At 47.3% G+C, this 14,105-nt stretch overlaps 1 protein-coding gene across 4 annotated transcripts in view; it reads left to right on the forward strand.

Annotated features, from left to right (window-relative positions):
- The window catches only part of LOC148890942 (vesicle transport protein GOT1A-like), a 30,847-nt gene extending 18,234 nt beyond the window's left edge, over nucleotides 1–12,613 (forward strand). The window contains exon 6 of one of the 4 annotated variants that reach the window (XM_089010474.1): nucleotides 7–4,167. In XM_089010474.1, the coding sequence (XP_088866600.1) occupies nucleotides 7–295 (289 nt within the window). In that variant the 3' untranslated portion in view covers nucleotides 296–4,167. Of the gene's footprint in view, nucleotides 1–6; nucleotides 4,168–11,737 lie in introns of those variants that run through there. The other 3 variants (XM_089010475.1, XM_089010478.1, XM_089010477.1) reach the window with 3 other exon arrangements.
- The last annotated feature ends 1,492 nt before the right edge of the window (nucleotides 12,614–14,105 follow it).

Genomic DNA, 14,105 nt, shown 5'->3' on the forward strand with positions numbered 1-14,105 from the left:
CCTCAGGGGTCGCCACAGCGAATCAATGTCCTCCATCTATCCCGGTTTTGTGCATCCTCTTCCCTCACACCAGCTACCGTCTCAGGCAATAGAGGACGTTGAAAAACTTCTGTTTATTTGGATTAACGGAAAGCGGCTAGCAGGGGACATTCTGAGTGAGGGTATTATCGCCGAGAAAGCAGGGCAACTTCACTCAGACATCATCAAGAGGCAACGACATCAACGACCATCACAAAGGTCAATAAAACGACTTTATTATATAGTACTGTTTATTTCTTTATTTACAATACAATAACAATATTTATTATACATAAAAGATTGTATATTTTGTGTAGTTTAAAGGCTTATTTCATGCAAAATTATGTTTTATGGGGACCTGGGTACGGATTATTCTCATTTTTAATGGTTTCTTATGGGAAATAAATGTTCGGCAGACAAACTTATCGCCTTACACACACTTTCTGAGAACCAATTAAGTTCGGACACTGAGGTATCACTGTATGTCTTATGAATGGAACCCAAATTTGGATGAGTTATTGTAAAAGCACTTCTTCTTTTCTCTTTCGGCTTTTCCCCTCAGGGGTCCCCACAGCGAATCAATGTCCTCCATCTATCCCGGTTTTGTGCATCCTCTTCTCTCACACCCCGCTACCTTCATGTCCTCTTTGACCACATCCATAAACCTCCTCTTCGTCTTCCTCTCGGTCTCCTGCCTGGATGTTCAAGGCTCAGCATCCTTCCCCCGATATAGTCACTCTCTCTCCTCTGGACATGTCCAAACCATCTCAGTCTGGCCTCTCTGACTTTCTCTCCAAAGCCTCGAATATGAGTTGTCCCTCTAATGTACTCATTCCTGATCCTATCCAACCTGGTCACTCCCAAAGAAAACCTCAACATCGTCAGCTCTGCTACCTCCAGCTCTGCTTTCTGTCTTTTCTTCAGTTGCACTGTCTCCAGTCCCAACATCATGGCTGGTCTCACCACTGTTTTATACACGTTTCCTTTCATCTTAGCGGAAACCCTTCTACGACACATCACACCTGACATTTTTCTCCAGCCGCTCCAGCCTGCTTGGACACGCTTCTTCACCTCTTTTCCACACTCTCCATTGCTCTGGACAGTTGACCCCAAGTACTTAAAATCCTCCACCTTCTTTATCTTTCACCCCTGTAGCATCACTTTTGCACTTGGATCCCTTTCATTCACACACATATATTTCGTCTTGCTGCGACTGATCTTCATTCCTCTCCTTTCCAGGGCATATCTCCACATCTCTAGTTTCCCCGCCACAAGTTCCCTGTTCTCGCTACAGATCACAATGTCATCTGCAAACATCATGGTCCAAGGAGTTTCTTGTCTAACATCGTCTGTCAGCCTGTCCATCACCATAGCAAACAAGAAGGGGCTCAGAGCTGACCCCTGGTGGAGTCCGACCTCCACCTTGAATTCCTCAGTCATACCGATAGCGCACCTCACAACTGTCTTACAGTCATGATACATGTCTTGCACCGCTCTGACATACTTTTCCGTCACTCCAGACTTCCTCATCCTCTGTCGTACTGTTTTTTAGCTTGAAGCCATACTGCTGTTCACAAATGTTCAATTCTGCTCTTAGTCTAGCTTCAACTACTCTTTCCCAGAGTTTCATTGTATGGCTCATCAACTTTAATCCTCTGTAGTTAGTACAACTCTGCCTATCTCCTTTGTTCTTAAAAATGGGCACGAGTACACTTCCTCTCCATTCTTCAGGCATCTGTTCACCATCTAAGATCTTGTTGAATAACCCAGTCAGGAACACCACCCCCACCTCTCCAAGACACTTCCATACCTCGATTGGTAAATCATCAGGCCCAAGTGCCTTTCCCCCCTTCATCCTCTTCAGCGCCCTCCTCACTTCATCCTTGCTAATGCTTGCTACGTCTTCGTCCACAACAGTCACATCTTCTACTTTTTGTTCCTTCTCATTTTCCTCATTCTTCAATTCTTCAAAGTACTCTTTCCATCTTGCCAACACATTGCTGGCACTTGCTAATACATTACCATCTCTATCCTTAATCACCTAAACCTTCTGCAGGTCCTTACCATCTTTGTCTCTCTGTCTTGCCAGCCTGTAAAGATCAGTCTCACCTTCCTTGCTGTCCAGCCGAGCATACAAGTCATCATAGGCCTCCTGTTTGGCCTTTGCCACCTTGACTTTAACCGTGCGCTGCATCTCCTTGTACTGCTGTCTACTCTCGTCCGTCCTCTCAGTGTTCCGCTTCTTCTTTGCTAACCTCTTTCTCTGTATACACTCCTGCACTTCCCCATTCCACCACCAAGTCTCCTTATCTACCTTTCTTCCACTCGATAAACCAAGTACTTTCCGACCTGTGTCTCTGATTATGTTCGCTGTAGTTTAACAGTCATCTGGAAGGACCTCTTGCCCACCCAGTGCTTACCTCATTCCTAAATGTCATGCAACACTCTTTCATTTTAAACTTCCACCATTTTGTCCTCACTTCAGCCTTTGGTTTCTTCATCTTCCTCACTGCCAGCGTCATCCTACACCACCACCAACCTATGCTGTCTGGCTACACTCTCACAAACCACTACTTTGCAGTCACTGATTTCCTTTAGATGGTGCAGTTGACACAAAATGTATTCTACCTGTGTACTTCTGCCTCCCCTCTTATAGGTCACTCTATGTTCCTGTCTCTTCTGAAAGAAAGTATTCACAAACGCCATTTCCATTCTCTTAGCAAAGTCAACCACCATCGGTCCTTCAGCGTTCCTCATCAGGAGTCCAAACATGCCCATCACCTCCTCATCATCTTTGTTTCCTGCGCCAACATGTCCATTGAAGTCTCCACCAATTACAACCCTCTCACTTCTCGGGATGTTCTGTATGACTTCATCAAAGTCCAACCAAAACTTCTCCTTCTCTGCCGGCTCACAGCCTACTTGTTGGGCATACCCACAAACAACATTGAACATCACACCTTCAATTTCTAGCTTCAGACGCATCATTCTATCTGATACTCTTTTTATTTCTAAGACATTCCTAACAAACTCTTCTTTTAAGATAACTCCAACTCCAATTCTCTTTCTGTCTTCACCATGATAGAACAACTTAAACCCTGACCCTAAGCTCCTGGACAGACAGTATGTCTACCTTCCTTCTCTGCATCCATTTCTCTCTTTTCCTCCGGGCACACATCCCTCCTCTCCTTCTTCGACCAACAGTAGTCAATTTTCCACTGGCACCCTGAAGGTCAACAGTACCAATGGCGGCCGTTGTTAACCCGGGCCTCGACCGACTGGTATGGGATTCAGAGGTTTGATTCGCATATTTGTTTTGGGAAACATTTTTACGTCGGATGCCCTTCCTGACACAACCCTCTGTATTTATCCGGGCTTGGGACCGGCACAATAACACACTGGCTTGTGCCCCCTTGTGGCCTTGTGGCAAGGACCAGACGGAGAGAAATCTAATAATACATTTAATTTCTAAGCGCCTTTCAAACCTCTCAAGGACACGTTACAGTCACGGGAAAAACGTTTTCTTTCTTTTTGTGCACAGCGGCAACCATTCGCGCGAGCGTTCACTCTACCCGGAATGAATGGACGAAACGGATTGCATTGGAAGTCAAATAAAAGTTACCCACATTAACGCATCAGCTGGACTCACATGTGCCTTATTTGACAACACGACACACATAACCCCTTCTAGGGTACTATTCATCGATTCCAGACTGGATTTGGAAAACCAAATCCCTATCATCCGGCAAGAACGAACACCAGAGCAAAGAAAGATGCTCTCCCTGCCTGATTTTCTGGCGTATTTCATCGCTTACGGCCATACTACCCTGAGAACGCCTGGTTAGTACTTGGATGGGAGACCGCATGGGAATACCAGGTGCTGGAAGTTTTTTTTTGCAGCCACCCCAAACTCTGTGGGCCGAGAAATGCTCTCTCATGGGGGACCGTCATGACATTAATCGTGCGCCAAGCAGAACTGTATGCTTGTCTGTGACTGTAAAGTGTCTTTGAGAGCTTTGAAAGGCGCTTATAATGTCATGTATTATTCTGATTATTAAGTTGTGAAATGGTTGATAACGAGATCAGTGTCGCTGGGTGATTACGTCAGCAGAGGTTGTCAAGGACCAGACGGAGAATAATCAAAATAAAACATTCCGTTCAGATGATTTTGATGTTTTACATTTTGTTCCTGCTGATCTTTATTTTAATACAATTTGTCAAACAACCTCCTGCCGGGTAAAGCCATTTTCAAGATAGACTTTTCAAGAATAGATGGACATCATTAAGGTAGAAAAGCTCAGAAGCTTGCAAAAATAGCTAATAATATTGCAATTTTCTGAGGTCATTATGAATCCATACGTTCATAGTAAAAATTTGAGCCATTTAATGACAATATTTATTAAGTTTCTTCATGTCACAAGTTATTTCCTGGTTAACCACATCCTCTAGTGGACGTGTAGTAATATCACACTCGCAGCTGATTGATTTAGACATAGCACTACTGAAGGCCTCGGAGTGACATGCACGGCCCGCCACTGCTCTCAGTCGTACAGGAGTGGTCCATCGATGAAAAGTTTCTTCCGCCGTCGCCTGTACTTCTTTGAAGGTGTCGGACGTTTCGTTTCTCATCGAAGAGAATTCGTCAGCAAACTAAAATTTGCTAGTAGTTTCGGCCCCATATATATATCTCTAACGTACAGAGGTGGCGGTGCCAGACCTGTGCTATGATTGGTCACTGCTCTCGGGTTGGGGAGAACAGGGGAGTATACCCCGAAGCTACACTGATTACTTTATTACTTGATTACTTGCCTCAATATTACGTATTTTACATTTCGGGATTTTTTTTACAAACAAATTCGTGGTTGTGTCATGATCTGGTTGGCGACCAACGGGGGGCGCTGTCGGCCCCGCCTGCACCTGCACAGGTGCTGGTCGTCCCGATCAGATTGGCGACCAGCGGGTAGCGACGTCAGCACCTGCGAGGCTGCCGGCAGGGCTGACGTCGCTACCCGCTGGTCGCCAATCTGATCGGGACGACCAGCACCTGTGCAGGTGCAGGCGGGGCCGACAGCGCCCCCCGTTGGTCGCCAACCAGATCATGACAGTACCCCCCCTTCAAGGGGCTGCTTCCAGAAGTCCCAACAGTCTCCCAAAAGGTCCACTCGCCAGGGAACGGTCGGTGGAGAGGGCAACCGCTGCCTCTCCAGCATACGACGGGCGGCGGCCTGATGGGAACGGGACTCGGCCTGGGGTGGACGAAGACGCGGCACGGATCGTCGTGGGCGTGAGTGCGATCCCTCTCGCACGTTCACGCGACGGCGCATGGCTCTGCGTGGACGTCGAACTGCCAGGCGCAGAATGGCACCCCGTACGGCCGTATGGGACCAGGTCTCGGCCGGACGCCGACGTGGGCGTGAACTGCCCGACTCCGTGGGAACGAGACCAGTCCAGAGCCGCTCCGTGATCCAGCGGTGAGTGGGGTCTCGGACTGACGTTGACGCGGACGTTGCACGGCTCGTCGTGGATGAGACTCAATTCGTCATGCACGACGACAGCGTGGCTGGACGTGGGCGTGCAATGCCAGTCACCCAGTGTCACCCTGGACGGCCACCTGGAAGGAGGTCTCGGCCGGACGTTTACGTGGACGTTGCGGCTCGTCGAGTGACGCAATTCAAACTCGATGAGGCTTGCGCTAACGTGGACGTAGCATTGCCAGGCACAGGGTGGAAATGAGACGGGTCCGATGTACCTGCGGGATCCGATGGTTGGCCGATTCATTCTGTCACGGTTTGCGAGGTGGTGATGGCGGGTTCGGATCCCCAAAAGCAGGCAGGAGGGAGCAGGAGGTTGTTTGACAAATTGTATTAAAATAGAGTCAGCAGGAACAAAATGTAAAACATCAAAATGATCTGAATGGAAAAAATACAAAGTAGCAAAAGAAGACCAAAAGTAAAAGTCCGCCAAGGTGAAACAAACACGTACACGATGCATGCTGCAACCAAGCAGCAAACAAACAATGAATCGGCACCGGATGATCGTGCCAGGTGTCCTTTTAAGTGTCATTGATTATAACGACCAGCACCTGCGAGGCTGCCGGCAGGGCTGACGTCGCTACCCGCTGGTCGCCAATCTGATCGGGACGACCAGCACCTGTGCAGGTGCAGGCGGGGCCGACAGCGCCCCCCGTTGGTCGCCAACCAGATCATGACAGGTTGTGCTATGAGCTCACCAGTTTAACCCATAGTGGCTAGTCTGGCCATGGAAGAAATGGAGAAACAGGCTCTCACATCATTCCCGGGTACAAAACCGAGGCACTGGTTTAGATATGTGAAGGACACATAATTATAAAAAGAAATTCTTCCTTCACAAATCACCTGCACTCGGTAGACATCGATATCAAATTTACTCGCAAGGACATTAAAGAGACCCAACTAGCCTTTTTGGAGTGTGAATCAATTATAAAGGAGGACAGAGCGCTAAAAACAGAAATCTTTAGGAAGGCCATACACACTGACCAATACTTACTTTTTGAATCTAACCACCCTCGACAACACAAACTATGAGTTATCAGAACCCTCCAGCATAGGGCTAATACCAACCAGCGTCGATGGTAGTGAAAAGGAGTCAAATAAAAATGCAATTTTAAATAGCTGGGTTTTGAGATGGGATGCTTGTACATCTGTGTCAGCTCTCAGTCGTACAAGAGTGGTCCATCGATGAAAATGTTTCAGCGAGACTGATCTTGTTATCAACCATTTCACAACATAATCATAATAATACATGACATTTTAAGCGCCTTTCAAAGCTCTCAAGGACACTTTACAGTCACAGACAAGCATACGTACTATAATAAATAAAATACAATCACAAATAGATTTCAATAAATAAAATACCATATTATTATAGAAACAGGAGAGAGAGCTGCACACAGAAAATGCAATTATAAATAGCTGGGTTTTGAGATGGGATGCTTGTACGTCTGTGTCAGCTCTCAGTCGTACAGGAGTGGTCCATCGATGAAAATGTTTCTTCCGCCGTCACCTGTACTTCTTTGAAGGTGTCGGACGTTTCGTTTCTCATCGAAGAGGCTTTGTCAGCGAGCTAAAGTTTTCGAGTAGTTTCGGCCCCACATATAAACATATATATCCCTAACGTCCAGAGGTGGCGGTGCCAGACCTCTTCTATGATAGGTCACTGCTGTCAGGTTGAGGAGAACAGAGGACTATACCCTGTACATGATTTTCAGGAATTGGCTGTAAAAACAAAGAGAAAAATCTCAAATATAGAGGACAAATGCGTTTCAGTTACCACATCAATTTGAGATATATTAGTGTGCAGCGCACACAACACCACTGATGACAATGCAGCGAAAAAAGCAACTTCTAAAGTTGACATTTTGCAAATTGAATTCTATCTAAATTGCGGCCAACGTGAAATTATGTGGTGTGCCTGAACTGGCCCACAGACTTTGAGTTTGACACGTATGATCTCGGCAGCCCAGTTTTAAATAGGTAAATAAGCACGGTAGCACATGATCTTTACGCTTTTGCCCATGAAATACTGTTGCTGCACTGGACTCGATTTTGTTAGTTTATTCATTTCTTTGATGTTAGTTTTCAACAAAGGATGTTCAATTCACTCTACCTCGTTAATGTGTTCCTGGGTTGATGTTGCTGAACTTATTATTTTTTTGTTTATCTGAGTTTTGCTTCAGAATGCTGGAATGGCTCAAATGGTGCACAAATTTGGATTACTGTGTGTAAAAAAATAACAAAAACTACTGTATTGTATTTAGGATGAGGATGATTTTAAATCGTCATCTTTGTTTTTGTTTTTTTTATTGTGGTTAGGATGTTTTTGTGTGCGGTCTGGCACGATATTGAGGTAGTTATTCACCATAAATTGGACTGACCATTTTATTATAATGATACCTTTTATTTCAAGCGCCTTTCAAGGCTCTCAGGGACACTTTACAGTCACAGACAAGCATAGAATACAATAACTAAAATACAATTATAAATACAAACAAGAGATAGAGCTACACAGAAAATGCATTTTTAAGTAGGTGGGTTTTGAGATGGGATTTGAAGGTGGCAAGAATTGATGTTGGGAATGTTGGGAGGAATTCAGTTCCAGAGTTAGTTTGGTAGCAGAGTAGCTGAAATCCCTGTCCCCCATCGTGCTGAGACAAGCAGGGGGGCACACAGAGATGGAGGGAGGAGGAAGATCTGAGGGAATGAGAGGGAATAGAAAGTTGAAGAAGGTCAGATAGGTATGTGGGGGCAAGTTTATGGATAGCTTTAAATGTAGAAAGAAGAATTTAAAGTTGATTCTATATTAATTTAATTATTGGCAGATAAGGATTTTATTTCGGTTTTATTTTTATTTTTAAAGGGGGTGTTATCATGCAATAAGAGTTAGAATGATATGGAATATAATTGAGAGCTTTCCGATGACTACGTTTACGTTCACAGCAGAGTATACACATGCGCTATCGTCGATGACGGAGAAAGGGCTTCTCCGTTACCGACACGGCACTTCCCTGAGAGTTTGAGATTCCACCTACATTGGTGCATTTGGAGTTCCTCGTGGCGTGCCAGATGAGTTTAAATTGGTGAACCAGATTGCTGCACGTTGGGGATCCATTTTTATTTGGAATCAAACACGTGGCACGTGGTGATGGGATCCGCTATCTCCACTACAGTGTCCAGAAGCATGCAAATTATTCTGAAGGAACGTATTGGGCTATTGGAAGCAAAACGAGTGACAGTCACATCTCTGATGGCGTTCTAGGACTGCTTGGCGGTCGATGTGCTCTTGGTTGTGTCACACCCTCGTCGCCCAACGATTTTTGGGGTTTGCCAATTTCTACCGCCGCTTTTTCCGTGGTTATAGTCAGAAGGCACTCCCCCTCACTAACCTCACTTCCACCAAAGTCCCTTTCAGGTGGACACCCGATGCAGAGGGGGCGTTTAACCGCCTCCGGCAAGCCTTTTACAACCCCCCAGTCATTACGTCACCCTGACCCGGACCTCGCGTTTGCGGTCGAGGTTGACGCATTGAGTCCGGAGCGGGGGCGTTCCTATCTCAGCGCTCCCCGGTTGACCAGAAACTCCACCCATGCGCCTTCTTCTCCCGCCTGCTCAGCCCCGCAGAAGCCAACTATGACGTGGGGAACCGGGAACTGTTGGCGGTCATCCTGGCACTGCAAGAGTGGAGACACTGGCTTGAGGGGTCCAAATACCCCTTCACCGTATTTACCGATCACAAGAACCTGGCCGCCATTCGGTCCGCCAAGAGACTCAACTCGCGGCAGGCCCGATGGGCGCTGTTCCTCACGCAATTCAACTTTACTCTCACCTACTGCCCAGGGTCGCAGAACACCAAACCTGACGCCCTATCTCGCATCCACGAGCCGACAGAGAGGGAGGAGGTCATCGCCAACATACTGCCGGCGCAACACATCCTGGGCGCCCTGCGGTGGGAGGTTGCGAGGAAAGTCAAGGAGGCCCTGGGGGCTAATCCTATCCCCAAGGGCTGCCCGGTGGATCGCCTGTTTGTCCCCCCTGGCGCTACGCACTGAGGTGCTACTCTAGGGACACACCTCCAGGGTCGCCTGTCACCCGGGAGTCAACAGGACGGTCCAGCTCATCGCCCAGCGGTTCTGGTGGTCCAGGAGGGACGTCACGGAATTCGTTAAGGCGTGCCCAACCTGCGCCCGTGGGAAGACCTCCCACCAGCCCCCGGCACGACTTCGCCAGCTACTACCGGTTCCCTCCTGACCCTGGTCCCATATCTCCGTCGACTTTGTTACAGGTCTCCCCCCGTCCCGTGGCAAGACGGTCGTTCTCACCGTTGTAGACCGATTCTCCAAGTCGGCCCACTTCATCCCGTTAACCAGGTTGCCGTCCAACATCGAGACGGCTCAACTCCTGGTTAACCACATCGTCCGTCTCCACGGGATTCCGGCGGACATCGTGTCGGACCGGGCACCGCAGTTCGTGTCCAAGGTATTTGAAACGTTTCTGTCGGTCACTAGGGGCGTCGGCGAGCCTTTCGTCTGGCTAACATCCCCAGACCAACAGCCAGACGGAGAGAAAGAACCAGGACCTGGAGGCAGCGCTCCGGCGCATGTGCCTTCACAGTCCTGCGTCATGGGCCCTCCAGCTGCCCTGGTTGGAGCACGCCCACAACACTCTGGTTATCCGCCACCTCTGTTCCACACCCAGGAGGGCCAGGTGGAAGTCCCGTCCATCGAACACCACCTGAGATGGGCCCATCGAGTGTGGAAGGAGACCAGGGCCGCCTTGGTACGCACAGCGTCCCTGAACCAACTGGTCGCGGATCGTCGTTGCCGCCAGGCACCCAAATACCGGGTCGTACAGGAGGTGTGGCTGTCCACAAGGGACCTCCGGTTGGACGGGACTTCGGCCAAACTGGGCCCAAGCTTCACAGGTCCCTTCCTCATCGAGGCCATCCTCCGCCCGGTCTCGGTGAAGCTCCGGCTGCCACCTACGATGAGGATCCACCCGGTCTTCCACGTTTCCCGCCTCAAGCCAGTGGAGACCAGCACCCGAGCCCCCCCATTCCCCCGGACGTTGGACGACGGCCTGGTCTACACCGTGCGGGAGATACTGGACTCCAGGCGCATGGGCAGGGAAGTGCAGTACCTGGTCGATTGGGAGGGCTATGGGCCGGAGGAACGTCAGTGGGTCCCCCGTTCCTGGATCCTCGACCCATCTCTCACCGATTCCACTTGGGTCACCCCTCCAAACCGGGTGGGCCGCCAAGAGGCGTCCGTTGAGCTGGGGGCACTGTCCCATCCTCGTCGACGCCAGGAGCATGCCCCTCCTATCGTGTCTCTTCCTCCACTGCTCCTTGGAGCGGGCCCCTCCCTTCCTGGCTCTCCTGACTCACGCACCTGTTCCCCATTTCCTTAATTGTGTCTTCTGACTATAAAAGCCACCCTTACCGTGCAGTTGTTGTCAGTGTATTCCTGGAAGTCCCCCGTCACCCTTCCACACGCAGGTCTGTTTATAGTCATCTACCTTCCTTTCACTCGACGTTCTGTTAGGTTTGATGTTGCTCAGTAAAGACTCTTTACTTGAATCACTGTCTCCACCGTGTATTTCGGATCCGATCCCCACTACCTTCCGGCGTCCCTCGAGTCTTGTCATCACTCCTCGAGCGGACGTGACAGGTTGTGGCCAATGGAGCGTGTGCGATGTTTGGTGAACAGTGCTGTTCAACCTCGCCCTGAGGGCTCCGCACACTGAACTGGATGGATCATTCTGGCGTGACCCCGCCCTTGTCATCAGAATTGTGGAGGAAGACCTTCGTCACGTACAAATTTAGTGTCCTGTCATAATTTCGCATACATTTTGTTTTTCATCTCTCTTGACATTGTGTGGGGGTTGCTGCATTACCTGTGTCCAAGTTCTGCTTATCCAATTTATTACTACGGCTATTGGATTGGATTGGATTTGCCTTTATTAGACTCGCAGTGGAGAAATTTACATTTCACAGCAGCAAAGTTATGAAAGAAATGAAAGTAGAAAAGCAAAACATAGGAGCTGCTGGAAAGGCAGCCACTCACGTGGCGCCGTCTTGAAGTCAAAAGAACAAAAAAAACTAAATAACAAATAACATGACAACACAAAGACACAGAGAGACATTCATTCTTAAGCACTTTCTGTACCCTCTTTGTTACATAAAACAGTTCCAGATGAAAGAGGAGAGGATCAAAGCGTCTCTTCACCAGTGGATCAGGGACATAATGGTGGAATGTGCACGTCGACTACGAAGGAACAATGATTCAGATTTAGGAAACAGCTGAGGTCACTGAGACATGGTATCACTTCAATACCAAAATGTCGCTGATATTTTTGAACAATGTTTTTCTGATTTTAATTTTTCATTTGGTCATAACATCTTTCTGATATTTTTGAAAAATGTTTTCTTGATTTCAATATCAATCTGGTGATAACATTTTTCCTTCAAGACTCTGAGAATAACTATGTTTTCAAATACAACATGACTCCTCCGAATAAAGTGATGGGTTTATTTTGATCGTTCGTCCCTGGTTCATTACTTCTACGGCCGTTGATGGCAGAGGATGGTTAAATCATCAGGAAGCCAGGGGGTTGAACAGAAAGTTGGTTTAATCTTAAAGAGAGCGGAGACATCGCGGTGTCGGCCGAGGAGAGAGGCAGACAGGGGAGAGAGACGAACTAGAACGGGAGAGCATTTATATGGCGCATAATGTGTGACGCGATAGGATGTGACGTAATGTAAATGCGACATCATGTAAAGGAAGGCAGGGTATGACGTATCAGGAAGTCCAAACGTTAACAAAGATTAGAAGCAATGTTTAGAGATGTTTGTATAGCGAATTACCCCAAACCCCCCTAATGAACATATCTAACATCGGTGGAGGTGAACAGAAAGAAGAACGAAAAAAGAAAAGAAAATCACAAAATACAAATATCACAATGGAAACAATCTCAAATTAAAGTCATGTCATTCGCTACAACAGTCAAATCTTCATGGCATCCTGGATGGTGATCACCAGGACCACGAGGAGGAATGAAATTGAGGAATATTTGTCGCAAGCAGGCCCCAGGGTGTGGTACGGATGAGCTGGTACTGTGAAAAGGTGTGTGATCTGTCGACGCGGCTCCACTGACATGCATCGGGAATCTTCTTGACGAACGGTGTCCTCGCGAATCCAGAAAAAAAGTTGTGTCTGCTAAGACGGCTCGCAGCTCCGCAACCGTTCCATGCCACGTTGGTGTGGTGCACGTCATTCTCTTCAGACCGCAGCTCCGTCCTGTGGAGAACAAAAGAAGACTTGTGCCAGGTCACATGTCGAAAGGATGGTTTCATTTTACACATCACACATTCTTGGTGTTTCTTTCCCTATTAAAGTCTGTCTCATCGTTTAGCTCTGCAATGCATTCTCTCACAGAGATGGCAGTAAGTCATTGTTAGATGTTAGTTGGATTGGATTTGGATTGGATTGGATATGCCTTTATTAGTCTCACAGTGGAGAAATTTACATTTCACAGCAGCAAAGTGATGAAAGGAATGAAAGTAGAAAAATGAAACGTTGGTTAGTATATGTTAGTGGTTATTTCTGGAATGCACGACTTTCTTGGGGAATGACGTTGCAGCCAACATCACTCACTACCAAAAGTGAAAATTTTGGCAATGATGATCTGAGCTATCGTCACTACCCCCTGTTGAGACATGAAAAGTCTCAATTTGCCAACTGGGAAAATGTTTGCGTGGAACACGATCCGTCTTTGACATTGCACAGATTATCAATTTGTATAAAACCATTCGTCAATCATTGTTCCAAAATTTTGTAGGCAAAATTTCGGCATGTCGCCACATTGTATGGGTGGAGGACAGCCTTCCACAATTCTTTAGCACAAGTTGATATGGTCAGCAACATTATGGCAATCTGCGTAAATGGTCATCATACTCGCCTTTTGTCATTCATTTGGAGGGCACCAGTTGACAGTCAGTTTCGCTTCTGCATAGGACATCCTTCCGCGCAACCCAGCTTCATCTCCGGTCACCCTGGCACGGACGCACCAGGAGTTCTCCTGAAGAATCTCCTTCTCCCAATTCTGAAAGAAGCTGGTTAGCGTGGAAGCCCTATACAATATATCTGATTCAGTCTGAATCTCTGACTGACATCGGTGGCGAGAAATCCCTTTAATGTGCACTGCAGTCAATTACTTTAATGTGCACTGCATTCAATTCATATTAATAATAGTAATCCGTAATCAAATCAATCTTAACAGGTTACGCTGCCTTTTTAGTCGTAACTATAAAGTACTTTTGAACTGACAAATGTCATCACTGTACGCAAAGGCAGCCAGAAGATAATTTAGCATTTGCAGCTCTCTTATAAAATGTTGGATTTCCGCCATCGCATCTCCAACGTCGGATATATTTGGTTCGATCAAGCCTAATTGTAACAATTTGTTGCTCGCTGTGAGGATCATATGAACTTTTTATTGCCTTAAACGCATTTTCAGAGCAAGAGAAACACGTTTTCTGAACTTAATGTTTTCTTC

This window comes from Hippocampus bargibanti, linkage group LG12, assembly GCF_051943395.1.
Source record: "Hippocampus bargibanti isolate YZ-2025 linkage group LG12, ASM5194339v1, whole genome shotgun sequence".
Taxonomy (NCBI): Eukaryota; Metazoa; Chordata; class Actinopteri; order Syngnathiformes; family Syngnathidae; genus Hippocampus; species Hippocampus bargibanti.